We start from the raw sequence: 27,889 nt of genomic DNA on the forward strand, positions 1-27,889 counted from the left end.
TGTTGATTAAATTGGCACAGCTATTCTCTTAAAAACATGGCACAATTTCACCCAGTCGGCCATATAATAACCACTGAAAGGATCCTAAACAGTTACAGATACAGATACTCGTTTGTTTTTTTAGTTCATTGTGTACAATGGCTGCAGTCACATTCATATAGAAGATGATTTATACTGAGCCAGTCCACCAGCTGCATGTATCACACACAGCAATGAGTGACATTGTGCAACTGAAACTTTTAAATCATCCTCAAAGGTGCATAAGCAAAGAAGGATGTTAACAGAAGAAGAAATAACAAAGACAGTATGTATTGCAGGCGCTGCCATCTGGGTGCAGAGTTAACTGTATCCTATCACCTGTCTCCTCTTAATCAGCTGAAGTAAGCTTGGCTGGAGCTCTCCATCGCTGTACCAGTCTCCATGTCACATCAGCATTCCTCATTCCCCTAATGCAACTTGCAATTAATAGCAGATCTGCTCCTGGGCCATGTGTGACTCTGTGCACTGTCTGTGTGTGTTACTGCCTTAAGTGTAGGCTACTGTTTAAGGGTTTCCCTCGCAGAGATATGTTATATCTCACTCCCAGACATAATGGGGACTGGTCTCCACCGGTACAGAGTGGTACCGCTGCAGACCACAGTCATTCCTGCCTTCCCTACAGCATGTGTGCACCAGGCACCGACCTCGCACTGCAACGCTGACTATTGGATACGAAACAAAAGACCTGCACTCGCTCACCCCTCGCTCAAGTAAAACAGCACAAAACTACCCAGTAGAAGAACAGTAAAGTGTCACTGTTGTAATAGCATACACATCATTCTCTCAACAAGTACATCAGTCGTTCTGGTATTCACACATGATGTTTGTATCTGGGAAATGTGAAGTCTCACTTTTGAATGTTTTGTGCAAGTGTAGGGTACACATATGGCTTTAAAAAGAAAATCCCACCTCGGTTACACTTCACACTGTAATGGTTCAATGGTTTCCAAGGGGATGTGCTGCAGTGCTGTAATTTGATATTTTTGTGTAAAGCCACTTTTCACTTGTTGATTTTCCACATTTCCCTGAGTGCCTTAGAGAGGTGTGTTCTTTGTGATGGAAGGACTGTGTGTTTTCTAGACAAGAAAGGTAAGAGTAAGGAGAGAACAATGCCACAAAGCAGCATACACAGTTGTTCAAATTACCTCGAACTACCCCAAATGACCCCTCAACAGGGTTATATTTCAGATGCTACTGGCAACAGTTCCACACAGATGCAAGTTGTGGCATTACATTTCTACTGAGGTTGCCATTGTTAGAGACGTATCTCTGACAGCCCTCTGAATGAATGTCAAGGAAAAATTGTAAGTCTACAAAGAAACACATGCCTCTTTCACAATATGTTTAGATAAGGGACAGGTGCAGGCATTTTGACAAATATATCAAATATGTTACTTGTACCTCATCAATTGTAGCTTTTGCCTGTTTCCATCACCCACAACAATGACGTTAGACAATATTTAATATACATTAAAAGTGCAATACATTTTAAATTAGATAAAACAATTTATATAGCAAAAATCTAGTTTTTGCTGTTCAGAACATTAAGACTGAACCAAAACAGTAAAGATGTGGGCTGTAAAACCAAAACAAAAAAAGCTTTATATAGAAAATGTTTGGTTCTGAAGCTGCTAAATGCTCCACCACTGTATGTTCACTAGCTAGTTACAAACTTTGTCCGTCTGATATTTAGTGGGAATGTTGCGTACAGTAGGATTATCATGCAGAGCTGTATTGCTAAAAACAGCTGCTTGCTGCAGCTGGAATTGATGCTGATGAGAACAGTGAGCGTGAACCAAAACAGTACATTTGAAAACCAAAACATTGATCAAAAAGACACTTACATGCTTCGCAGAGCTGAGGGAAACTGCAAAGTTGTGATAATTCTCTTTTCGTTATCCCTTTCATGTTACACATCAATAAATCAATATCAAACTATTGATTACAGCAGCTTTAACAATGCCATGTTTACCCACCAGTTTAAGGCTACCTGGCAGAGAGTTTCAGAAATGGTCCGTTGGGCTAAATGATGAGTTTTTGCTGAAAACATGTTTTGTTAACCAGGTCAACTGTAGCTGCACTGGAAATGCTTCAACATGAAGTCATGCATGTTTGGCCACCTGTTCATGTGAATAGAAAAACGCATGAAAACACTGTGAAACAAACTGAGCTTGGAATTGCAAGGCACATTTCATACTGTACACTTGTTTTATGACTTTAGGGTGAAATGTTCCTTTAAATCTTTCAACCAAACCAGCTTTGCCCAGACTTGAAAGTCATCTCACACCTAAAGCGTGATTAGAAAATCGTCCTCAGGGTGGTACATATCCCTAAGCACTGGATATTATGTTGCACTAGACATTTTCTGTGACATGCACACATCGTTAAGTAAATCAAAGAATCACTCTGTTCCTGGGTCTAGTAGGAGCCATAAGAAATATCCCACCATATAGAGCAGTTTCCTGTTCTGACAGGATAGCACAGCCGAAGAAGGGAAACCCAACACCCACCTGCAAATAACACTGACTCAGACATGGTGATAGGAGCCCCCCTTGACATCCTGCTGTATGTGTGCCAGTGAGTATGTGTGTGTTGGGCTTGTGTGTGGGAGGCCTGACATATGGCAGATGTGCCAATGCAGAGCTGTGAGGGGCAGTGGGTGTATAACAGACAGTATAGCATACAGTAATTATGGATACTGTGTTGAGGCCTGACATATCAATTCATTAAAAAACAACCAAGAACAAGCTTTTTCCCCTTGTTTGTATAAATTGATGAATTACAAAAAAATACATTTGTGCATATCAATAGCCTATATAACATATAGTATAGAGAGTAACTATACCTAAAACTCCAGAGCCTCTTATTGTTGTTGAAGTGATTTTCTATTATCGATCATGGTTTAAAAAAATAGTTTGACATTTTTTCAAAGTGCACTTGTTGTTGAGAGTTAGATGAGAAGATTGATATCACTCTCATGCCTGTACAGTATATGGCTACAGCCAGCAGCCCTTTAGCTTAGCCTAGCATTAGCAGAATATTTCTTGGCTACAAGCAGTCCTGTCGTCACCCCGCTGTTGCCAGGGAGCAAGCGCAGATCTAGGGAAAATACAGCTCCTAGCCAAGAAAGAATCCAGTTGTGCCAGAAATCCTTACTCTGCTTCTGCAAGAAATATCAGGCACGTAACCTCCTGTAACACCACAAAGTGTTGTTTTTGTTGGAATCAAATAAATAAGATATGACTACGTTAATTAGTTAGATTTAGAGTTGCTGGTTAGTTTCCAGGCTTTATGCTAAGCTAAGCTAACTGGCTGCTGGCTATAGCTTTATAATTCTAGATAAATTATTACAAATGAAAGTGCAATTTGTAAGATATGGCTAGAATTTCAGTTTAAAACATTCATAAATGAACTAACATTATCAACAGAATGTGAAGAGGTTACAATATTGACGTTATGTCAAAGATGTCTATGAATTGTGATATCTCGTTAACATTAGCATGCGAACTGACTAGTTTTTTTGTATTTAGTCCAATAAACAAACTGAGAGAACATACCGTTACACACACAGATGGGCAAAGTAAACTATAGGCTGACGCTACATGTGAAGATTATAAGATAGCAGAGTTTTTTTGACCGTCTCTCAGAGTTTCAGCACTTTGGTTGAATTGTGCATATTATTGTCCTGCTGTTAAGTTAGTAGTAGGCTTTCTTTTTTTAAATAACTGATGACTGTACATTTAGATTGTATGGACCCAGGAGTAGCAGGTGGCTCTGTACTACACATTGCACCTTTAACGTACAGATATAGTGGTATCAATCTTCTCATTTAACTTGCGGCAAGAAAGCCTTACCCAAAATGTCAAATTATTGCTTTATCCTTAGAGCAAGCACACCAAATGATTTAGCTCATTACTAAGGCACCTGGTAGAAGTTCATAAAGAAATACTCCCAACCATGGCTGTAGTACAGGAGTCCGATCTCTGTCTCAAGTCCGGACTCGAGACCACTTTTTTTAAGTCTTGCACTTGTCTTGGACTCGGAATGGTCTCGGTCTTGGGTGTGCCACATAATGCAAATTAGTAAATATTTTGGGCAAGTAATGTACTTTTAACTTTGCGATTTGCAATTTATACCTTTGTTACAACGTGTCTGTTATCTGCTATGTTGCCTGCATTAACCACAATTAGCTCTTATGCAAGCTGTGAGAAAAGGATTAGCATTGAAAAAGATACTAATGTATATCATGGTCTTGAACAGGACTCGATTTGCTGAAGTTAACCTTATTGACTTTGTGACAGCACAAAAAAGTAAATTAGCTTTGGTGGAAGAGCTGCAATAATGATATTCATAAAGGTCTCCTGACAAAGCTGGGTCACCAGCGTTAGCATAACAAGGAAAAATCACCTCAATTGCTCCCACTTGGCAGAGAGAGAATGAGAGAATAGATGGATTGATATGGAGGTTCAATTTGGCAGGCAGTGGCTTGGTTAAGGTCAACCCACCCTCGGAGTGACTGGCTGTTTGGTTTTACTGGGAAGACAAAGAAGGATGCGGCTTTGCCTCGGCCTTATCTGTCACTGCAAATAGAGGGTATCTTGAGGTTTAGAGGTCCTGCAGTGTTACAATAACAAAATGTGATGGAAATCTTCTACTATATGGAACTTCCTATATTAACTCAACCAGTCATCTCTGATGCCCCAACAGACGCATACTCAACTGTCTGTAAAACTATCAGTCTTAAAACCTGCAATAACTGACTTTTTGACTCTTTTTGAGGCAGAAACCAGCTGTGAACACAATACTGACATATTGTATCATCAACCTTTAAGTTGATATGTGCAATTTAAGAGTGGACAGTGTTGGTAGGGAAGAAATATCAGATACATAGCCTACACATGTGTACGCCCAAGCAAACCTAGTAAGTATAGTTATAACTGTGCTTTTTTAGCAGGTATCTGCCAAAATACTGTATGTGTTGAACATCATGTGACTTAAAGCTCCAATCATTTCTTTTTTGCCACTTGGGGTGATCAGAAAGAAGCAGAAACAAGCTGTGAACACAACTCCGACATATGCTGAACCTTTTAAGTTGATATGGCTAACGTATTAGCATAAAGTTGCCTATTTACAGATGCAGCGGAAACAAAGCAACATTAGCATTCATTTTGAAGATGTGTTTCTGGCCACCTGTCGAATATATGTCCAATATTCTCTCTGGTTTTAGCGGTTTTGGTCTCCACCACCTCCATATGAGAAATATCTGTCTCTTGAGCCGTGTGTTCACCAGCTAGTCGCTAACTACCTGTTGAACGTAGCTAATCGCTAAGCATTTGATACTGGGCAGGTATTGTACAGTTAGAGAGTGGTGAGAGTGAAAAAAGCAATAAAGTTGTGTGCCGAAAAACCATAACAATGAGTAAAATGGCACTATAAAGCTCTCTACACATGACATATATTCATTTGATGTGTTGTTGTTATAAGGATAAAGCTTACAGCGGCTTTCAAGTTTATTTTCATGTTAGTAATTACTACCTTATCAACTGCACAATACTGAACAACACCATGGACTTCATGCACTCAGACACTTTTTTAGCCTTGGGCATTACATCAATACTTCCACACGCTCCAGACGTTTTTCTTGCATCTCATCCTATTCACCGGTCCAATGCACCACTGAACACGCACCACACCTCTTCTACATCTGGAGCCTTGCTGCATGCAAAGTGCCCTGAGTATCCATACTGACTGCATATTAACAATCAATAATGTTTAGTATGTGCTGAACATTATGCACTGTAAACTCTGACATTATATTGCAGTCTCTATGAACTGTATGTGATGAACGGTCTTGGCATTTTTGCATTGTATGCAGTAGATATACAGTTATATAATTATACGTTATGTTGTCATCACTACAAATATACGAGTATGATTCTGACTGTGCAGCTCAAGCCTTACAATCATGTACTGTGGTAACCAAACAGATATGGAAAGGGTACACAAGCTGACATGTATGTTTAACCAAAATGTATCACTGCACCTTTAAAACAAAGAGGTACAATGAAAATAAAGGGCTCTTCTCATGATGCCAGGCTTCTGTTGGTGATTCATCAATACGGTCACAGAGTCTCTCTAAGTTTCTCTCTCTATGTGCCTGCCTGTCTCTCTTTCTCCCCCTCACTCTATAACTCAGTTTAATTCACATCACTCTGCATAATGCATGACAGCACATAGGTCCCCCCAAGGTCTTGTATTACATAAACCTGTTGCAAGAGAAGCCACAGCAGCACTTTTACAACGTCCATTAAAACAGGGGCAAGCATGTGTTCGAGTGGTTTGTGATGTATTGCTGTTTAAGCGGCAGTGAAGTCTGAATACAATTACACTTACTTTAAAACACACACCAATAAGTATTTCTAAACACTCAGAAAGCAAATGCGAAAACTACTGGCAAGGTTTAGTGTGTGTACCGGGTTCAGCAAATGTACACAGGGATGAAAGAGGTCATCTGTTGATGGAAATAATAAAACTCACCTCTGCAGGGCATTATTGCAGGAAAACCAACAGGGAGAGCCCCTTTCACTGAAAGCTCTCAAAGTAAGGCATTAAGCCTGAGGATATCAGGCCCTGCTTAGTCATTTTGTGCATTAACAAAACAGCCACATACAGTGGAAGAAGGATATCAGAGAATAATGTCTGCAATGTAACACTACACAGAAGACAGAGGAGGCAAGCTGGCCTTAAAAGGACCACTCTCTCCCATCCAGTCAGTCATCACCTGCCTGCAGCTCGCTTCAACTGCAGAAATGCTCTTTCACTGATGTCTTTGAGTTAAAGTTCACAGTTCCTCAACAAGAGAGAGATTGACAGAGTGTGGCATATAACCTTTTCATATCAGAGATCTGGCAGCAAGGGAATCTGAGGGATGTATTAAAACAAGTCCTGGATCAGTGTCACCTATTTGTTACATTAATATATGGATGTTTGGAGTAAATCCAATGAAGAACATTTACCTTATTATACTATTGTATATGTCTACTGTGAGAGGAGAGGGGGAACTCCAGGTGACAAATTACGCATAGGAATTTCAAATATATGTGTGGTAAGGATATGAAGTGGAGAACGACCCTGTTGCATGGACCTACAGCATTCACAACTCACCGCTTGCATTCTTCCCACAGATCAGGTGTTGCCAGAGCTGCAGAGACCCCCATATCTCTGCGTCAGTGTTGACGGCCTGCTCCAGGGTCTCCACAGTGAACTTGGGGATCCCGTTATCCCGCTCCAGCAGCGCGCTGCGCAGCACCCGCGCGTACACCTCGCGGAAGAGGCTCTCCATGCACCCAGCCAGGTAGATCGCTGCGTGCTCGTGGATCCTGACCGCGACCCTGCTGTCGACCATCCACCTGAAGAACTTCCCCACGTTGAAGATGAGTCCGCAGCGCACCGACTTACCGCGGCTGAACTTGTCCTCCTCCGTGCTCATGTTGTACAGGGACAAGGCACTGAGGGCCGCGCTGATGCAGCTCATCGAGACGCTCCACGACAAGACGATCTTTATGGCACTTTGGATCTCGTATTTGGTGCATTTGGCGTAGCGCAAACTCAGGCGCTGCGACTCTTTTGCGACCCTGACCAGGACCCGGCTGACCAGCACCGAGAGCCTGAGCAGGACGTCCTGCGGGGGGGTCGGGAGAGTCATCTCCTCGTCCCTGCTCAGCGCGCTCGCCACTTCCCCGAGGCTCCACGGCACATCCTCAAGCTCGGGTAGTTTAGCGCACTGCCCGGTGCTCTCCAGGATCTCGGCGTCTTCGACCAAGACCGTGTTAACAGTGTCCAGACTGTTGTGTCGACTGTGCATCGAGTCGGTTAAATGCCAGTGATTCCCCCCATGTGCCTCAGAGCAGCACAGCGACGCACTGGAAGATCTGAAGGAGTCGGCGGCTCCACCATAACCCGAGTCTAGCGTCAAATCCTCCAGGGTCCTCGCTACTGACTTGCTACTCCTTGCCATAACTGCACTTCATACTGCAAAAGAGGGCTTGGGAAAGTGGAGGGAAATATTCAAGACGGTGAAGTTTGGATACGCACGCGTCTTGCATGAGCTCTGCTTACAAATATTATTCTGTTTTTAGGAAAAGTACAACCAAGTCTGCGTATAAAGTTAAGGAGTAGTATCTCACTACAGTACATCAACAGTCACACAGTGCTATAGCAGCGCAGTGCCTGACAGATGGAGGCGGGGCCGTGGATACCCGAGAACAGCTGTCAGCCAATGGACTCTCGGGATGAAGCAGTAAAGAGTTTTAATTGGATCGTTTTAGAGGAATCAATAATAAGTTATTGATGTAGTCCATGATAAGGCTTATTATTAAAAAAAAAAATTTTAAAATGTATAATGAGCTCAGTGAGCACAATGCTCGTGCTATTATGTAGCCTACTTGTGGGAAGTTTCTCAAAACTTTGGAATAGCATAATGCATAAATCCCCTTACGTTAAAGTACAATGTAAAAGACAGAAATTGCAGTAAATAATAAATCACATAATATACAGTAGACATAAAGCTGCTTTTATATAATAATGTTTAGGGGACCTGTCCTCCAGGGGATCAGGCTTTTCAGATATTTTCTGAGGGCCCACATTTGATCGTAACATGACTCAAGACCATTAATAATAGATTGCATGCATAATGTATCCTTCTCTGTTCCTCAGGAGGAGAACTCATTGAAAAAGATCTGAATTACTTTCAAGGTCATTCACTGGGACACTTGCAGGGTATAATCTAGCTGTTTTGTTTTGTTTTTACCCCTAAACCCATTTAGGCTCTGTCCATGTACCCCCTTCACCCCTGTCCACTTTAAAAGAAAGCCATGATGGATGCATGTGGAAGTAAACATTTAAATATGGACGCAATATTCTTTAATCTTAAACAACAGCAGTAATGTATTTGGTGTTGGTTAAATGTACTGAAAATAACTGCAGTCATACTGACCAAACCAGTTCAGTGCAAATAACTGTAAAATGTCTAGGGGGTGGACATAATCTAACTTGAACTGGAGATTGCTCACTGATCTGAGGGACTGTGTATGTTTTACATCTGAGAGGCTGTGAGACTGTTGCTTGTGCATTTGACAGAAGGTTGGATATCTCTCTGGACCAATAGTGAGCCCTAGTGTTGTGCAGTCAAACTTCAGTTTATTTGTCAGGGCAAATGGCTCACATTGAAAGGTAAATAAAAAACTGGAATGCTTTATTCTTCACTCGGAATAGACGTCTGTCACTGAAGGTTCAGCTGCTTCAGCTTCAGCTGCTTTAGCTTCAGGGTCATGGTATTGTATAAGTCAGAAATTAATCAGACAAAGGGCCTCAGATATTTTAGTATCATAATTTAATTTAAATGCAATAGTGAGAAGGGGACAGACAGAGCTTCATAAGAGTAAAGCACTGTTTCTCCAGGTTCAGATTGATTGATGTGTTTTAATCATGTTCCTTTATCTAAGTAACCTCATTGATTACTTTATGACAGCTCTATCCTTTTAGGAGAATAGAAGGTTATGGTAATGGCCCCCAAAGAATTTTGGAGAATGAATTCTTGTAAAATAAAAATAGCTAAATTGGGTTATAAAACTGACTTCGAAGGTCTTTTATATTCCTAGAGGATAATTTAATAGTTTCATGTGTGTGTTGGGTGAAAGTTAGCCTTTCCGACCGAGGGACTGCTTTAATCAAACTTAATTTAGAAGGTGCAGCATGTCAGAGGTAGCACAATTCGGAATGAGGTAATTAAAAAAGGGTGATTTTGTGCCTAAAGCTTTTTTCTATTAAAACCCACAGGAGCGAAATCACAAAATCAGCATGGCTCTCAGGAAGGTCAGCTAATGTTGGTCTAATGGTTGTTGGTCTTTCCACCAATTTGGTCCAGACTGAAACATCTCAGCAACTATTGGATGGATTGCCATAGAAATTGGTACAGCATTGGATGAATTTGAATCTAAACTCTAAATTTTCAATCAGTCTAATATATTGGTTTGATGGCCAATATGACCTGCAAAACTAATTACCATCAGCCTCAGTTGTACCTTGTTTTTAATTCTAATTATGTCAGCATGCTATCATCCTACACTAAGATGGTGAACATGGAAGACATTATAAGCTACCCGCTAACAATCAGCATGTCATTGTAAGCATGTTAGCATTAACAACTAGCTCAAAGGGCCCCTATACAGCTGCACCTATTGTATATCATGGCTGTAGACTCTTAGTTTTGTTTCATATTACATCATATTCTGCTAAATTACAAGTAATTCATATTTACATAGCTTAACATGTACACATTCTTACACAGCATAGTGATAATTGTATTGTCAAATGTAGGGCATTGACTGAATACATGTTGGACGGTATAGCTGTAACCTACTCTTTGTCATAGTTAAGTAAGAGCCAAAGCTGTGACTGCTCTACCCAAAGGAAAAAACAATAACCATGATACAGTTTTCTTTAAAAAGGAAAAAGAACACTCAATGTTGACAGCGAGAATGCAGAAATGAATTTAAAAAAGGGGGAAATGTTTTAAAAACGTGATGAAGGGGATTTCCAAGGCCTTTCAAAAATAATCCTGGTTAAGACTGCCATCTAGTGTCCACATACAAAACTACATGTGATTGTATACGTAAAACAACACCGTCTATTTCAATAACTTGTTTATAGTGAAACTAGGTCTGACCTTCACATTAGCAATCAGAACAAATAGGAAACATGTATTCAGCTATGAGGAGAGCAAAACCATGGATTGAACTGGCTTTTGGAAAAAGTAAAGAAGTCAGGAAAGGTTGATCAGTGATAGGTGTATATTATTGAGAAGTTATGAGAAGGTGGGGAACGGAAAATGCCACAAGACATTGAGTTATCATTTGCAGATCCACCACAGAAAATCAGCACAAACCCAGAAACTGATTCATTGCAGTGTTGTGCTCCATCACCCCCCTACCTGCTACAGTAAAATAGCCTGAGCTAACCACTCTAAATGCATGATGCTGGAAAGCAGGGTATGCCCCAAGACGCAGCGTGCTGTGTGGGTTTATAGGCACATCTACTACACTTTACACTAGAAGTGTCTGGGAATACTAGACCACTAAGGCAGTTTCTGATGCAGCTGAAAAAGACAGTCTGTAGAGGTTAGAAAGCTGCAATACTGACTTTACGGCCTTTTTTGGTTTCTGAATCACGACTGTTTCAAGTCAAGCTGATCTGTATTCCCTTTAGTCTGTTCTAGATGACTACAACAGCAGTAGAAATGGCTATGAGCAAGGTACAGTACAGCCTGTACAGGTAGATACTTACTATGATAATATAACGTATTGCTCCACAGGCCTGGGCCATAATATGTGTTGACATCCTGCTCCAGGCAGGGTGATGTTCCACTCACTTCAGCACAGCCTGTTCTTCTTTTGTCTTACAGTGGCATTTCAGTGTGATATAAAACGGAAGGAACAGATTATACAATTTTTCACAAAAGTATTTGAATCACCCCCCTTTAGAAAATAAGGGTATTTTTGATTCATTTCACTGAGTACAATTAAAATTAAACATTCATTGTAAAGTAGAGAGAAAAAAAGGCTTTCAAGTCACGCCTAAAAATCCAATAACTTATGCAAACACTATATAAATCAAAGCAAAACATATAAATAAAATAGTGTCTGATTTGACAGGCTGTATGTTTACAATTGTATTTAAAAGGTAAGTCCAACCTTCTTTAGGAATCACTGTCAAATTTAGCTTGAATTCTCTTCATTTTCACAAATCTTTATGCTAAACAGCAGACATATTGTATGTATTAATACAAATCATAAAACAGCAACCCCATGAACGCAAAGGCAGCATCTATCCGAATTTTACTAGTCTATGCAAGGTGACATTGTAAAATGTACAGCTGTAACCACAATATATTTAAAATAAACTCCTTTAAATTGTGTCTAAGAATTCCATTATTAGCCTACATGAAGTTAGATACTCATTTCCATAGACATGTAACATACTATATTTAAGGTGCTGATTTTTATCAGGGATATTGTTATCTGTGTTTGTTGACATTGGCAAAAAATAATTAGGTTACAACAGCTATAATTATATTTTAGTGTGGATTTCTTCTTTAACTGTAATTTTCCCACATTTTTATATAGGCTATGATTTTATAACAAAAACAATAATAAAAATAATGTGTTTGGATAGTAGCTAATGTTGTTTTTTTTCGATTAATCATTAATCCTTAATTATTTCTTAATGTAATTTAACGTGGCTCACATTGGTTTCAGATTAAGCCTGTTGATAGTGGGTTGGGTTGGCTATACTCGAACAGACGCACAATTGCAGCATGAGCGATTTGAGCCAGGCCTCCCTCGCCAAACTGCATGTGCTCATCCGGGTACTTAGTTAGTTCTAGGTCAATTACGTAACACAATCCAAAACCTCCGATTAGATGCTTTTATCAGAAACTTTTAGGGCTTGTTTTTGATTTATGTTCTCCAACTGTCAGCCCTGACACAACACGTTAAGAGGTTACGACTGAATATTGACACTTTCAGATGACGTGATACGAAAGCACATTATGTAAACGTGACAGAGAAAAGGTTGCATAACGGTTGATTCTGACCAATCAGAGCGCTCCATTCCTTCCCACACAGTCCGGTGGGTGGAGATGTTGATACAGAAACTTGGAGGTTTTACGTGTTAGACGGGTTTCCCAAGCGTTACAATTTATATAGACCTACACATTTTAACGTGATAGTTTTTAAAATCTGAAAACGTGTTTCTTCGGAACGCATTTCCGTCAAATTGTTGCTGCTTATCAAGACAAGAGTTGTGCTGTTTCTCTCACGTCTGCTGGGGGTACATGCTGTCACACATGCAGCTGCTGGTCGGAGACTCAACTCTGCATACATTCATGGAGCAACGTTAATGTCGGGAAAACCTTAACGCATAACTCAACGAATACACTGACCAGGTTAAAAGCTACTTCCTCCTTGGACGTGAATGGACACTTGACTGTTTTGCAACCAAAACAACGTAAGAGGGCGTATTTTTGTTATTGGAGTAAAAAAACGTTTCCTCTTTCCAAACCAACCGGGGGAAATAAAGAAGGCAGGCAAGATGGTGGTCAACACCATCCACTGGTTCAGGAAGGGACTGCGGCTGCATGACAACCCGTCTCTAAGAGACTCTATCCGGGATGCGGACACCCTGCGCTGCGTTTACATCCTGGACCCCTGGTTCGCAGGGTCCTCCAATGTGGGCATCAACAGGTGGAGGTAAGGAAGGGGACAGGCTGTCAGAACTTGCAAAATATGAGTGGGTGGAGGGTTAAACAGATGCTGTATCGTTACTGCAGCTCAACAGCAAATCTAGTGAACCCTAATCAATGTCTCAATGTGGAAGCTGCCACTCCCCCCTGAGTTGCAAACAAAAGCTTCCAGCTAGTTTTTATCCAAAGGATAAAGAGAAGGAGTGCAAAGTGATGCTTTAAATGGGCTGTGTAACATTAACTAACCAAGCAATCAATTTGGCCTCTTCTTATTTTTAGCAGACAGAACAGGTTTGCTTTTCTACTCAGCTGTGGTGTGAGGGTTTTATCATGAGCAAAAACGGACACAAAATCATACACAGTATGTTGTCTGCAACTGTTGTGTAATAATAATAATAATAATAATAATAATAATAATAATAATAATAATAATAATAATAAGCTTTATTTGTATAGCACCTTTCATACAAGAATTGCAGGCCAAAGTGCTTCACAGCAAAAACATAACAATTAGTACAAGGACAGAATAAGAGCATTTACAGTACAAAGAGCAAAGAGAGTGTAATCACATTCATTAGTGGTAACCAGGGGCGTAGCTAGGTTTTCAAGTTTGGGTGGGCTTAGCCCAGAGGTGAGGTGGAGGTGTGTGCACCTGCATGGTAGTACAATTGCCATGAAAGGAACTCAGATGGCATGATGATGGATAAGTATGTCTGGGAGTTTTGCACTGAGCAAAGCCACTACACACCCATAATGTTTTGTGCTGGTTGTGTCGTCAATATATTAGTCATGTTAACCAGGTCCATGTTACCTGGCCTTAGTTATGTTGACATGTCTTAGGAGTAGGGTGTACTTCACATCCTCTAGGGGGGTCCGGGCCATGCTATGTCATAACCAATGACAATTAAGTGAAATATTTTCATTTTGAAAACTTTATTCTTCAAAAAGGAGCATGAGCCGGGAATCCCAGTTTTTTAAATTTGGATGTGAATTTATAATTGTTTCTTACAAATCTTATACTTGCTAATCTCTGTGAGCCCATGGGGTTGGGGGGGGGGAATATAAGAATGTTTGCCCTTACTGTTGATGGTACTTGCAACTGTGACAATAATAATAAAACATTTACAATATTTTAAAATATCTGTATAGCGTTAACCCCTTTCCACACAAAAAGGAGCATGAGACGTGAATGCCCTTTTCTTTTTTTAATTTCAAAATTTACGGTGTGACGACACATTTTGCAAGCAAAACTTTGGATTACCGTAATTATGTCATAGTTTGTGCAATTTTAATAGAAATTCAACGGTTTCTGAAAGCTCAGACTCTGCACTTTACAGCATATATCGACTCATTACGGTAACTTCACTTACGGCCCTCCCGGAAGCCCGCGAAACAGCGCCTTTGTTCTGAGCGAATACACACACAGTGCTGGAGAGACACAGACAACAGCGTGGAGAAATAGAGCGAGAAAACAGCGGATTTAAATAAAATGGAAGCAAGACTTTATGTAAATCAACACTTGTATTGCGTGGTGACTTGTTTATAACAGTGTACCAAGTCTGTAAGGTGTGTAATTGTACTTTTATATGCGTAAATTTGCGCGTCTTCTTCAAGTAGCCTGCGTCTTAGCAGAGGCTGTGTGCAGGCTGGAGCTGGAGAGGAGGAGGTGTCACCAGAGATCACGAGGTGTCACCAGAGATCACATTCAGGCCTGTAGAGGGAGCTGTGGGGATGCTGGATGATCTGGTGATGCTGTCAGATACAGAAGCCCCTCACCACATCACACCACAAGATGGCAGACTGAGGCAGAGCTGGATTATGGAGTGCCCTCAACCACCCCAGGTGTCCAACCCCCTCTCGATATGGGAAACCCAGCACCAGGTGACATTTATTCCCACTTTGATGCTGCAGTTTTCAAACTCCTCTCTGAATACACAAACAAGAATGCAGCCAAAAGCCTGGAGAGAGGGAGAAAGTTCATCTGGACTGAAATAACTCCAGAAGAAATGAAGAAGTCCACAGGCATGTTGCTGTACATGTCAGTTTTGGACCTGCAGAAAGATGAGCAACTTTTGGTGTAAGCAAACCATTTTCTATGTGTCATTCCCTGCCACTGTCATGTCCCCAGACTGTACAGGACAGTTCATGGCCATTTGATCTAATCTTCATATGAGTGACCCAGAGAAAACAGGAACAACAGGAACAGTCACTGGCAGTACCACCAAGACCTCTGCATGTGAAGGGACACTGAGAGAGGAGAGAATTTCCCTGTGTGGGGAAAAACGCCTGGACATATTTTCCATTTTATGGCCTGTTTTTGCAGATGTAAGAGTAAAAAACTCAAAACCTTTACTGGAAATAGTTGTATACATTTCAAACTTCAAATGTAGCATGTTAAATCTCTTATTCATGTACAATTGCAGTGTTTTGTGTTCACTAAACCACTAAACTCAAATTCAGCTTGTGTTTCTCTTCATTTTAAACTGTTATTACACTCTCATAACATGCAATAAATTGTAAATGACTGCCAGATATGGAAAGTTCCAGGTATTGTTGGAAAATGGGAAAAAGCACTTACTCACAGGACATTTTCTGACCTTATAGTCAAAATAAGCTAAAAAGTCCAGGCGAAAATGTTGAGGCTTTTTAGGCTTAGGTGTTAAAGGGTTAAAGGAGCGGTGTGTAAGATTTAGTGGCATCTAGCGGTCAGGTTGTAAATTGCAACCAATTGGAAAACCTATTATTTTAAAGAAATTACTTTGACCTTCATTTGAGAAGACGTTATGTATAGGCTTCAGGCAGTCAGCGTGCTTTATCATAATGACGATACATTTTTCCCGCTTACTAACTCTTACTGGTCAGCCCTGAATGGAGGGCTGAGGAATTGGGTCAGTGTGTTGTAATGTCATTACATCATCACACTGTTTTGACCTACATTTAACACACTCACCAGATCCTCTAATCCAGTTTAGTCTGGTCTAGTTTTATATAGATTTTCCAACATTACAAAATACAAAATAATGATTTGTTTGTAATAACAAGTGTTGAAAGAAACCCAGAACAGGAGAATGGTCATTTGACAGTTTAATCTTCAGATGGATTTAATGATCAGTATTCATGTTTGTTACACAAGAGACTTATTTCCTTGAACAATCCTGATCCCTCTCTGTCTGGCTCCAGGTTTTTGTTGCAATGCTTAGAGGACCTGGATGCCAGCCTGCGAAAAATCAACTCCCGCTTGTTTGTCATCAGAGGCCAGCCTACAGATGTCTTCCCTCGGATTTTTAAGGTATGAGCAGTGGAATAGAGTAGAAGATGCAGTCTTAAACCAAAATAAACTATCTTTTTATTCACTTTAACATAATGTTATATTTGGGGCCATTATTGTAGCAGAACTATTTGCAAATGTGTGTGTAGAGTTGTAACTGTATCTCAATCTGTGTGTGCATCAGATTTGTAAATGTGTAAAAAAGAAAAAGATCTCTATCAGATTTGTAGACATGTGAATGCATAGACCAATTACATTTACTATAAAAAATTCTGGCCTCTGTCATTTCATCTTTTACATGCATTCCCTTGCAGAAAAACATGTATTATATCTATTTCCCTGTATATGTTTGTTACTTTGTTCCTCAGGAATGGCAGATCAACCATTTATCTTATGAGTATGACTCGGAGCCGTTTGGCAAGGAACGTGATGCTGCCATCCAAAAACTAGCCAGCGAGGCTGGGGTAGAGGTCATGGTACGGACTGCTCACACCCTCTACAATCTGGACAAGTGAGTGAATATAGAGTATTCTTTTAAAACAAATGTCCCATAGTAATGAGCCTGTTTGAAACAATGTGGATTGTCATTGCCTGCTCTGTGTGTAAAGACTTTACATTTTTCTTTCCTAAAGGATCATAGAACTAAATGAGGGTCAGTCTCCTCTTACATACAAGCGCTTCCAAGCCCTCATCAACCGTATGGAACCAGTGGAACTGCCTGCAGAGACGATCACGTCGGAGGTTATCAAAAAATGTGCCACACCCATCAGCGACGACCATGATGACAAGTTTGGGGTGCCCTCCCTAGAAGAGCTTGGTACGTTTTTTTTATTTTATTTGTATGCTTGTTGTGTCAATGAATACACTGGTCGTGGTGTATATACACAAATGCTATCCAGTTAAGTATCAGTCACAGACTTTGGAGAGTTTTTGAATCTATATTTGTATGTTTTACTTTTTCAGGTTTTGATACAGAGGGCTTGACCACTGCAGTATGGCCAGGTGGAGAAACAGAAGCCCTCATGAGGCTAGAGCGGCATCTGGAGAGAAAGGTAAAAAGACATTTTGATTCCCCGTAGACGCACAAAATAAGAAATAAATATAGTTCATTAGTGTCATTAACTTTTGCAAGATTTTGCGATAGGTAGTGAAAACTTTGAAAATATATGATTTTTGAGTGTTGGCCTATCTCTATTAAAAAAGAAAAAAGAAAATGAGCAGAGGACTAAAGTGTTCCCACTGACACAGGAGAAAGCGTGTTAAATGTGGAGTGATATAAAAGAGATTCAGATCCGTATAGATACCTGATATGTTGGTGAAAGCTGCCCACGGCAAAATTAACAATGACGTGTAGCACTGATTTATATTCACAACTTCAGACAAACAGATTTCATATAGTTTATGGTCATTTCATTGAGCTTTCAGTTAAGTCTGTTTCATGTAGGAAAATGGAAGGTGTCATAAATGTCCAAAGTCTACAGTTTGGTTACAAAAGGTGCTGTCTACTCTATGAGACGTAACATAAGTGTTTTAAATGTGTTATTGCCTCTGACAAAGAATGACCCTTTCAATAGATTTCCTCTCATATGTTAATAAAGATGAAGGCTCAACAATCTATTTTAGTTAAAGCTGACTGACTATCTTTTTTCAGGCATGGGTGGCAAACTTTGAGCGTCCGCGTATGAATGCCAACTCCCTGTTGGCCAGTCCCACAGGCCTAAGCCCCTACCTGCGCTTTGGATGTCTCTCCTGTCGGCTCTTCTACTTCAAACTTACTGATCTGTACAGGAAGGTAAGAATGACCACAGATGAGACAAGAAACAATACAAACCACTTTTATATTTTGAATAAGTCATTTTATGTTTTATCATGTTCTTCTTCTGTTTTCACTCAGATTTATGTTAATATGAGATGCATAAGCCTAGGCAAATACACTTGAATGTAGGCATTTATATGTCTACGCCGTCAGCCTTTTTGTTTTTCAATTTTAATTTTAAAGTATTATTGTGTGCTCTTATCTCATCAGGTCAAGAAGAACAGCACACCACCACTTTCCTTGTATGGTCAGCTGTTGTGGAGGGAGTTCTTCTATACAACTGCCACCAACAACCCCTGCTTTGACAAGATGGAGGGAAACCCTGTGTGTGTCCAGATCCCCTGGGACCGAAACCCTGAGGCGCTGGCTAAGTGGGCAGAGGGAAAGACGGGCTTTCCTTGGATAGACGCCATTATGACCCAGCTGAGGCAAGAGGGGTGGATTCATCATTTGGCGAGGCACGCTGTGGCCTGCTTTCTCACCAGGGGAGACCTCTGGGTCAGCTGGGAGGAAGGCATGAAGGTAATAACAGAGAAAAGAGATCTTATTACATAAGGTGCACATTTTCCATTAATCACCACAGTTTGAGGTCTTTAAGAGAAGAGTTAGAGTAAAAGAAGGTAGTTAGCTGCTGTCCTGATGTTTCTTGTTTTAATTCAAATCACTACCATGCATCCTCTCAACTGTCCACTGTCTGTGTCTCGTACAGGTGTTTGAAGAGTTGCTTATAGATGCGGACTGGAGTGTAAATGCTGGCAGCTGGATGTGGCTTTCTTGCAGTTCATTTTTCCAGCAGTTTTTCCACTGCTACTGCCCTGTGGGATTTGGACGACGCACGGACCCCAATGGGGATTTCATCAGGTCAGCCAGTACTCTTTTTATCTGCATCCCATTAATATAGTACTGTAAGTACTGGCCTTTCAAAAGCTGACAGTGGTGTGGGTGTGTGTGCCACCTGCTGTCATTTCACATGGGGAAATAAGATCTCATTGTTAGCTTGTGCTCTTTTGTAGCCTCATGGGGCATTGATTTGTCATGATACCATAATATGAAGTAATTAATTAAACAGTGATGGAAATGGTGTGACCTAAGATACAGTGCCAAAGAGAAAAGAAAAGAGTTGATACATTCAGTATCAATTGTGGTTGAACATTAACTTATAAAATAATAATAATAATAATACAGAATAAGAGCATTTACAGTACAATAATCACAGTGTAGATGTAAATGAGTCTGAAGTACCATTATAAAAATAGCAGCATTAGAATAATATAATATAGCAGAATTAAAATTGTATAATAATAGCTGAATTAAAATAGCAGATAACGCATTATGGTTTCCCCAATTGTTAGAGTTGTGTTAAACTTTTAGACGTCTCTGATCGATACTTTACTTCCCTTTGTCCCCGTTGTACAAAGTAAGTTAAAACACAATCGTCACTGTGAGTCCCAGATTTCGTTTATGGTAAATTCCAGATAAAACCGTTATTAAACACGCTGGTTTAACCTTTTCAGTCCAAGGCAATATCTGACTACTCGTCTTCTCTGCTGTGACTCGTATGAAATACCTCTATCAAATATCTCTTAGGTCAAAGGACTTATAATATTATATATATTATAATAATATTTAACTACTAAATATCTGTCAAATATCCACCCTTGTTGCCCCTTCTCCTTCCTTACTTTAAATGATGATAAAACCATTTCTTCCCTTTATTTTTTCATCAACGCCAAGCAGGTCCATCAAGAAGCAAACAACACAAAACCCACAAATTAAACTAAGAGTTGTGTTAAACCCAGAGTCTTGCCAGGTGTTTAAGTGTTTACAACTCTCTGCACCATGCCTCTCATCAAAAACTCAGGTGGCTTATGGCACATCTGCAACATCTCAGACAAGACTGTCACATGTTTGTGCTGAATGCTGCTAAATTAGTCTACTTTACATTTTCTATAATGTTCTTCTGTCGTTATTCTTTTCTTTCTCTGCTCCCAGGCGTTATTTGCCCATCTTGAAGGGCTTTCCAGCCAAATACATTTATGATCCTTGGAACGCCCCAGAGGAGGTCCAGAAGGCAGCCAAGTGTATTATAGGAGTCCACTACCCCAGGCCCATGGTGAACCATGCTGAGGCCAGCCGCATCAACATAGAGCGGATGAAGCAAATTTACCAGCAGCTTTCTACCTACAGAGGACTCGGTAGGGACATGACCCATATATTGATTTCCTCAAACTCGCAGTCTCACACCCAGAATTCCCTATGAAACCTGTGTTTAAAAATGTAGAAAGACTTCAATAAGTCTTGAGATAAAGAGCCAATGTTTCTTTTTTGTTTTAACAAACCAGTGTTGTCTTCTGGGTAATTTAAATGCTTTGGTCCCTTTGCAGGCATGCTGGCAACGGTACCTGCAAATGGCAGTAATGTCGGAGGAGTCAACACGGGGACCAGTCACGGTCTGGGAGGGTCTTCTGAAGGCCTCTCCACATACATGGCAACATCTCGAACAGGTTCGTAGGTTGGATAGTTATTTTGATGTTAATACATACATACATACATACATACATACATACATACATACATACACTTAAAATTTGCAGACAAGATACTAACAAGTTATTTTCTAAAGTAAAATATAATGAATACCCATGAGACTTGGGACAGCTAGAAGTGTGATATCAAATATTTGCTATCCCTAGTTTACGGGTTTGCTGTTGACCTCATATGACCTGATTTGCTGGTAACTGAATATTGGGCTTTTTTACCGTACAAAACTACTGTTGTTGAAAAAAGAAATAAAAATTTGAAAAAATACAAATAGTATAAAAGGTAATAGCTTCATGGGTATATTCACTTCACTGTTGAATTTATTGAGTGTTTTTTTATAACTTCACAAAGCAAAATGGATGTTGATAAAAATGAAATTGAATTAATCTTTGTTCTGTATATCATGTGTTAATACAGAAAGAGTACAGTCCTCGCTGAAGCGGCACCGTGAAGAGGGTCCATCTAAAGGCGGCTCTAAATCCTGGAGGCGGAGCAAATAGTATGCAAATGGAAGAGCACAAAGGGTCCTTCAGTCGGTCTGGATTATCGGGATAGCATCTTCTCCTGCACTGGCCTCAGCTGACACACAGTAGCGAACTGTAACTAACAACCATAGATATCCATAACATGTCTTGATCTCCACATAAGACATCTCAGGAACCAAGGAAGGCATTCAGATACAATACTATTATTGAAGACACAAAGGTCTGATGTACAGTAGAAATGAATATTAAAACACTGTCAGTTTTGACAACAAAAGCAGGCCTTTATAAAGGCCATCATACATTTTGTCAATATTTATTGCTTTTATTTCTAACTTTTGTATGTTTGTTTTTGTAAATAAAGTGTTGTGCAAAACACAACAAGTTATATTGTGAATGTGATTTGTTGCCCCATGTTATCCTAAATCTATTATTGTTGTATAAAGAATCAGCAAATATCTATTGAAATCCCAATAAATTTCAAAACATTGTTATATCATTTTGATTCATACAATGTCAACAGATTTTTATTTCACATAATTTGCTTTACAATAAGAATGAAGGCATTTAAAAGTCTCTAAAGCCTGCACAATGTTTCATGTTTTTGTCACGCTGAAACATACATACATAGACTACCTTTTATATTGTTGGATATTGTTGGATCATTTATAGAAATGGGTTTTCTGATAAATGTTTTCATGGGAAAGGTTGCTCTGTTTTTCTGAACTAAAGAGATACCACAAAATCCCAAGGTTTCTCAGTACTAGGATAAACTAAACAGGCGGGACGTGTTTGCTTCCATCAAATCAAACTCTGATTATGCTTTCGTAGCCTAAATAGGCCTATCACATCTAATTCCATAGGTTTTGACATGTTTATTCATGTATTGAATCGCCAATATGCACTCTCATACCATGCACCCAGCCTTTAAAAAGTAAGACGTTGTCTGTGGTTATCACGCTTTATTAACTTTATTAATTACATTTATTTGCGCTCTCGAGGTGTTATGTGTATTATTAAGTGTATTTGTGATAAGGCTCAACTTGCACTCTGATTGGTCTCTTCACACTAAGTAAACTGGTTAAAAATTAAATACAATTTATTTTTCGGTAACTGTGTAATTGTCAGTGTGACACCTTGTGAGCGAGTCAGATTGCTGTGTGAACGTCACGCAATGTTGCGGTATTAGCCTCGGAGAGGCTTTGTGATCTAGGAAGCAAAGTGTAAAATCACGTTGAGGATGCACAGAAGCTCCACCGTGTCCATTGGCAGTTGCCGGTCAGTGGGCGGTGATAGTTGAGTTCAAACCTCAATAAATTGTCTCCGCACACAGAGGCAGTTCGTGTTGCAGATCCTCGATCCTGTGCTATTTGGAGATGGAAAATATCGGAGACAAAGTGCAGAAGAAGCCTGTTCGCCTCATCGCAGCGGTCTGCAATGATGGGGGCATCGGGAAAGACGGGAAAATGCCCTGGGATTTACCGTAAGAGTGAAACATTTGTCGTGACGTCTCATATGATGTATTCAGCGTGTTCTGCCGGTTCTTCTGGTTTCATTTTGAAAATGTGACTCTTACAGGTTTGAATTCCAATGGTTCCTGAACAATGTCACAAGGGTGTCGAAACCAGGTATTCCTCCACGTCAATATTGCATCATATATAAATGCTTGAGCCAAAAGTACACCTGTGTTTTTGTACTTATACCAAAATTGTACTAATAAAACCTTGCTAAATGTATTCTACCTCAATATATTCATGATGTGAAATACCATACATGATTTCCATATACTTGACAGTTTTCTCCTTTTTAGAAATGGGTGCAATTCATTCGGTACTCAAAACTTTCAAGGTTTTGAAACACTCCTGTACTATGTGCCATTAGAAGAGTCGTGAGAGCTGCAATAGATGAGAGGTGGAGGGTCAAATATGTTATTATTGTCCATTTCAGGAAAGATGAACATGATGGTCTGGGGCAAACTGTGCTGGTTCTCCCACCCAAAAAGTACTTTCCCACTGGCCAATACTCTGCATGCGGTGCTGAGTTCGACACTGGAGTGAGTGCTCTTTCACACAAACACTTGCTTCACGATTCCAGATATTTTGGGTTATCCAGAAACCAATCCTGGTTTTTCATTGTTATTCACTTTTGTTCATCTAATGGACATTTCTCGTTTTACAGCACGGTTCCAGATCACGCCCACTTTGTGTGTAAAAACTTAGAGGCTGCTGTCCGTCTGGCTGGAGAGCCCCCCCTCGCTGGCCTGATTGAGACCATCTGGATTGTTGGTGGGACGCAGGTCTACAAGGTAAATTAGTCTCATTGAGTCTCTTGAAAAATATGGCAGAGAGCGCGGCTGGAAAATCAGTTTGGAGAAAATTAGCTGTGGGCCCCTATTGAGCTTCACCTCACATGTTTCCACAGTCCAGTCCCTCCCGTGATTCCCAGCATTACCAGCTCCACCCAACTTCAAACCGGTTTACTTAGTCATAATAATCAAACACTTATTCCAAAGAATTGGAGCGATGTCACCAAAACAGCCTGTTAGAAGAACAATTAAACAATTAAACTTGTGATTTTCCAGAGTGTCAGTCCTGGCGTTACAGGAAAATCAAAAAGCATCTAATAGCAGTATGTAAGCCATTCAGAAGCTGAAATAATATCATCCATAGGGCTTTATAGTCTCATTGGGATTAATGGAACAATACAGTTTCTTTAGCCCATAAATGTTGTAATCCAATCAGTATAATTACCGTATTTTCCGCACTATAGAGCGCACTGGATTATAAGGCGCACTGTCAATGAATGGTCTATTTTCGATCTTTTTTCATATATAAAGCGCACCGGACTATAAAGCGCATTAAGCGAAACAAAACAGTCAGATAAGTCAGTCAGTCAAACTTTATTAAACGTGTTCACAATAACTCTCAACATTGTTCAAACGTTAATGAGCGTATTCACAATAACTCCCAACCTTGTTCAGTTGTAACACGTAAAAAAAACAGTCTGATACCGCCAAATGGTCTTCTTTACTTGGCGCAGGTCATCTTCTTGCTTCCTCCACTTCCGTACCATTGATTCATTAATGTTGAATTCTCTCGCAGCTGCTCTATTCCCATGTTCTACTGCGTGACTGATAGCCTTGAGTTTGAAGTCCGCGTCGTAAGCGTGTCTCTTGACAGGTGCCATTTTGGGGTCCTTATACACACACACTGTAATATTATGGTGAAGCACAGTATGTATTACTCCGCGACGCGGACTACGGTAGCCGTAATGCTGCAAGCGGTGTGGCTTTGTAGTTTACCAAAGTCGTACTAAAACATTTTGACAGAGCGCCGTGTACCACACAAAATCGCTTCGTGATCAGTAACCACAACCAGAATTAATCCATATATAAAGCGCTCCGGATTATAAGGCGCACTGTCGCTTTTTGAGAAAATTAAAGGCTTTTAAGTGCGCCTTATAGTCCGGAAAATACGGTACTCTAAAATATATAATAATCTACATTTACTTATGTAATATTCATACATTTGTGGAGTGTAAAAACGAGATGTTATCTTTCTTATCTTGGTAAGTGTACTCTTGACCACTCGTAAAATCTAGAACATGTATTCATATATCGCTTCCTGCATGAGGTCAATGTGGTCGGCACAAACTATACATGGAATCGCAGTTTCGGGCTTCCGGTGGAATCGCAATGTATGCTGGTGTGGCGTATCTAGAAAAGTGAGCACCAACTCTACAAGGGCCGCCATATTGGATTTCTTCTCCACGTGTTTACATTGTATTTAGCTTATTACTTCAAGCCTGTTTTTACATTTGGGGTTTGATTTGTAAACAAACCTACTACTCTACAATGAGTTCTGAACTCTAAAAAAGCGAAATAAATGGGCAGAATCTCATTGTGAACTTCACGATCTATTTTATTACGTTTTTTCCCACTGTTTGAACATCCTTTCACCACACAATTTCGGTGTACAAATCCCATAACTAGAAGAGTAATGATTACACACTAAAGTCACTGTCACTGTATTCGTTCAAAGTTCGTTTATGAAACTCGACATCGTTCCCTGGGTGGTCAGACGTTAAAAATAATATTATATCGCTGAGGTATATCGGCGGCCAAGAAGTCATGCTGTTGTTTTCATTGACCCAGCCATCCTGCAATGTCAGGCACTGAAACGCCACTCGGCATAACCAAAAGCTTAGTCTTTTCTTTTTCTGTGATTGAAAGTCTTTCGTTAGCTGTTGGTTGCTCCTCAATGCCCGTCTCTGATGCAGCAAACACCCTGGCAATAAGCTCGAGTTTTGTTCCTGAAACCTTTAAATTCCGCTTGCGGCAAAATACTTTCAAAGCTTCGACTTTCCACATCTGAACCTCATCATAAGAAAGGAGTTCAGAACTCATTGTAGAGTAGTAGGTTTGTTTACAACACGCTTGAAGAATAAGCTAAATACAATGTAAACACGTGGAGAAGAAATCCAATATGGCGGCCCTTGTAGAGTTGGTGCTCACTTTTCTAGACACGCCACCCCAGCATGCATTGCGATTCACCGGAAGCCCGAAACTCCGATTCCATGTATAAGCAGCATGCAAGCTAATGATAGAGCGACAGCGTGTAGTTCAGTGTTGATTTAAACCTACAACTATGTCACACCAGCAGGTTTGGTAAACAGAAAACTGTTAACATGTTCAGTATGTTTTCTTCCAAAATAAAAGTTCATTTATATCCCATATTGTGCTGAATTAAAAAGGAAAAGCCATGTTGTTAATACTGTGACCAATGTGACCAGCATCTCTGTTGTTTCTTGTATCAGGAAGCGCTGGAGCATCCGTGGTGTGACTTGATTTACCTGACGAAGGTCATGGCAGACTTTGACTGCAACGTTTTCTTTCCTGAGTTTGACAGAGGACTCTTTAAAGTACAAGAAGGGTATGTGTCCATCTCATCCTCAGACCATTATAGTGCATGTTGTCTTGACCCCACGTCTGAACAGTTGAAGAATGATTTTTATGTGCAAAAGTTGTTTTTAAACTCGTAAAGCTTTGCTGCTGCTCCATGAGAAAGTCATTTTTCCCCTTTTGTTACAAAGCAAACATCAGCACTATCCATAAGACTGGGTTGTTTTAAATAGTTCAGCTCAAAAGGATTTTCTGACATCACCATGGTGGTTTCTGTGATATTATTTTAAAGAACAATGTTACTTCAATTGCACTGAACGGTAACTTACTAAATGATGTTCACTAAAGGTAGATTCTTGCTTTGTATTTGCTATTATCTTGGTTTTCTATCATTAGAGGCAATACATTGCTGATTGTTTTACTTCACAATAAAAGTGCCTATATGTATGAATACCGTTTATCCATTTCATTATTTATATTTGTCTCACAAAACCTTTTTGTCTTTTGTTTCCAAACCAGATTTCCTGGTGTACCGAGTGAAATTCAAGAGGAAAACGGCATTAAGTACAAATTCCAAGTATTTAAGAGAGAGAGTGGCGATGCGGTGTAGCTGGTAACAGAGAAAAATAAAACACTCAAAATCCCTCATTCTTTGAAAACCTTTCAAGATTCATTGCGATGGCTGGAGCCATCATATTTTTATAAATTCAATCAAAGTCTCGCTAACACGATTTGTATTTACTGAACATTCCAGTGTAAATATAGGCTTTGTAATTCATAAAAAACTTGAAACACTGACACTTTAACAGTTTGTCATTATGTGTGTATTCACTCTTCTTCCATCGCTGCTGCTTTTGATACATTCTGGTGTTAAACAAAAACAACTGCCACCCTCTGCTGTCACCATGTCAGCGTTCCCATCTCGTCCTCCTCAGTAATACTGCAGCTGCACAGAGAATATGCTTGTCAGCGAGTCAGTCAGCAGCCTAGGCCGATGACAGCCTGTGCTGTGTGCAGCGCAGCAGATCTGGTCCTCTCTAAGCCAACATGACAGATGCCAGTTTAGAAAGCCACAAGTGAATTGTCCTACTGGTTTTCTTCGATTCTATAATAACTGTCCTGTTCTTTAGAAAGATATGGAGACATTTTGCAGCTTGTAATTTGTTGTGGTAATAAATGGAAAGACACATACTTATTGATAAAGGTTTTTACTGTCCAGTCTTTTGTGAATCCAGGAGGTTCCTATTGAAAATAAATCAATGGTAACATTTTAATGGGGAAACAAATGACATTTTTGTGAATTTATTTTTCATTTTGAATAAACGATCCTTCTTCAACTGGTTGTATGTGATCCTTTTCTACCACTAGATGGAGGCATATCAGTGAGAAAAGGATAGAAAGCTCACATTTATGTTACTGATAATTTACTACACTAACACAGGGGTGCCCAAAAGGTCGATCGCGAGTGTAGTGCGGGTAGATAAAAATAAAATATACATATATATTCCCCCAACGGAACCCCGCGCCCCCAGAAAGTTTTTTT

General features: G+C 40.0%; 3 protein-coding genes across 4 annotated transcripts in view; 2 read left to right on the forward strand and 1 right to left on the reverse strand.

Moving 5' to 3' along the window:
* Positions 1-11,484, reverse strand: part of btbd11b (BTB (POZ) domain containing 11b) — a 73,636-nt gene extending 62,152 nt beyond the window's left edge. Inside the window, exons 1-2 of one of the 2 annotated variants that reach the window (XM_029434420.1) lie at positions 11,383-11,484; positions 7,204-8,083 (exon numbers count right to left, since the gene is read on the reverse strand). In XM_029434420.1, coding sequence (XP_029290280.1) covers positions 7,204-8,056 — 853 coding nt within the window. In that variant the 5' untranslated portion in view covers positions 8,057-8,083; positions 11,383-11,484. Of the gene's footprint in view, positions 1-7,203; positions 8,680-11,382 lie in introns of those variants that run through there. The other variant, XM_029434421.1, reaches the window with a different exon arrangement.
* Positions 11,485-12,708: 1,224 nt separating this feature from the next.
* cry1b (cryptochrome circadian regulator 1b) lies at positions 12,709-21,843 on the forward strand. Its single transcript, XM_029433854.1, has 11 exons — positions 12,709-13,346; positions 16,520-16,628; positions 16,976-17,118; positions 17,240-17,424; positions 17,571-17,659; positions 18,259-18,399; positions 18,634-18,945; positions 19,133-19,284; positions 20,416-20,618; positions 20,808-20,927; positions 21,382-21,843. Exons 1-11 carry the CDS (start codon positions 13,189-13,191, stop codon positions 21,462-21,464), a joined length of 1,695 nt encoding a protein of 564 aa, XP_029289714.1. The 5' UTR covers positions 12,709-13,188; the 3' UTR covers positions 21,465-21,843.
* Positions 21,844-22,736: 893 nt separating this feature from the next.
* On the forward strand, positions 22,737-27,683 carry LOC115009852 (dihydrofolate reductase). The gene is made up of 6 exons (XM_029434119.1): positions 22,737-22,929; positions 23,025-23,074; positions 23,394-23,499; positions 23,625-23,751; positions 26,262-26,377; positions 26,866-27,683. The coding sequence occupies exons 1-6, from the start codon at positions 22,823-22,825 to the stop codon at positions 26,954-26,956; spliced, it is 597 nt and encodes a 198-aa protein (XP_029289979.1). The 5' UTR covers positions 22,737-22,822; the 3' UTR covers positions 26,957-27,683.
* Positions 27,684-27,889: the final 206 nt, after the last annotated feature.

Source organism: Cottoperca gobio, chromosome 6 (assembly GCF_900634415.1).
Source record: "Cottoperca gobio chromosome 6, fCotGob3.1, whole genome shotgun sequence".
In the NCBI taxonomy this organism is placed as follows: Eukaryota; Metazoa; Chordata; class Actinopteri; order Perciformes; family Bovichtidae; genus Cottoperca; species Cottoperca gobio.

Excerpts from the sequence above, each read along its gene's own strand:
- LOC115009852 (XM_029434119.1), top strand. The coding sequence starts at position 22,823 with ATGGAAAATATCGGAGACAAAGTGCAGAAGAAGCCTGTTCGCCTCATC. Across the intron at positions 23,075-23,393 it reads CACAAGGGTGTCGAAACCAG|GAAAGATGAACATGATGGTC; the intron begins GTATTCCTCCAC and ends TGTCCATTTCAG. Across the intron at positions 26,378-26,865 it reads CTCTTTAAAGTACAAGAAGG|ATTTCCTGGTGTACCGAGTG; the intron begins GTATGTGTCCAT and ends TTTCCAAACCAG.
- cry1b (XM_029433854.1), top strand. The coding sequence starts at position 13,189 with ATGGTGGTCAACACCATCCACTGGTTCAGGAAGGGACTGCGGCTGCAT. Across the intron at positions 19,285-20,415 it reads CCCAATGGGGATTTCATCAG|GCGTTATTTGCCCATCTTGA; the intron begins GTCAGCCAGTAC and ends CTCTGCTCCCAG. Across the intron at positions 20,928-21,381 it reads CATGGCAACATCTCGAACAG|AAAGAGTACAGTCCTCGCTG; the intron begins GTTCGTAGGTTG and ends GTGTTAATACAG.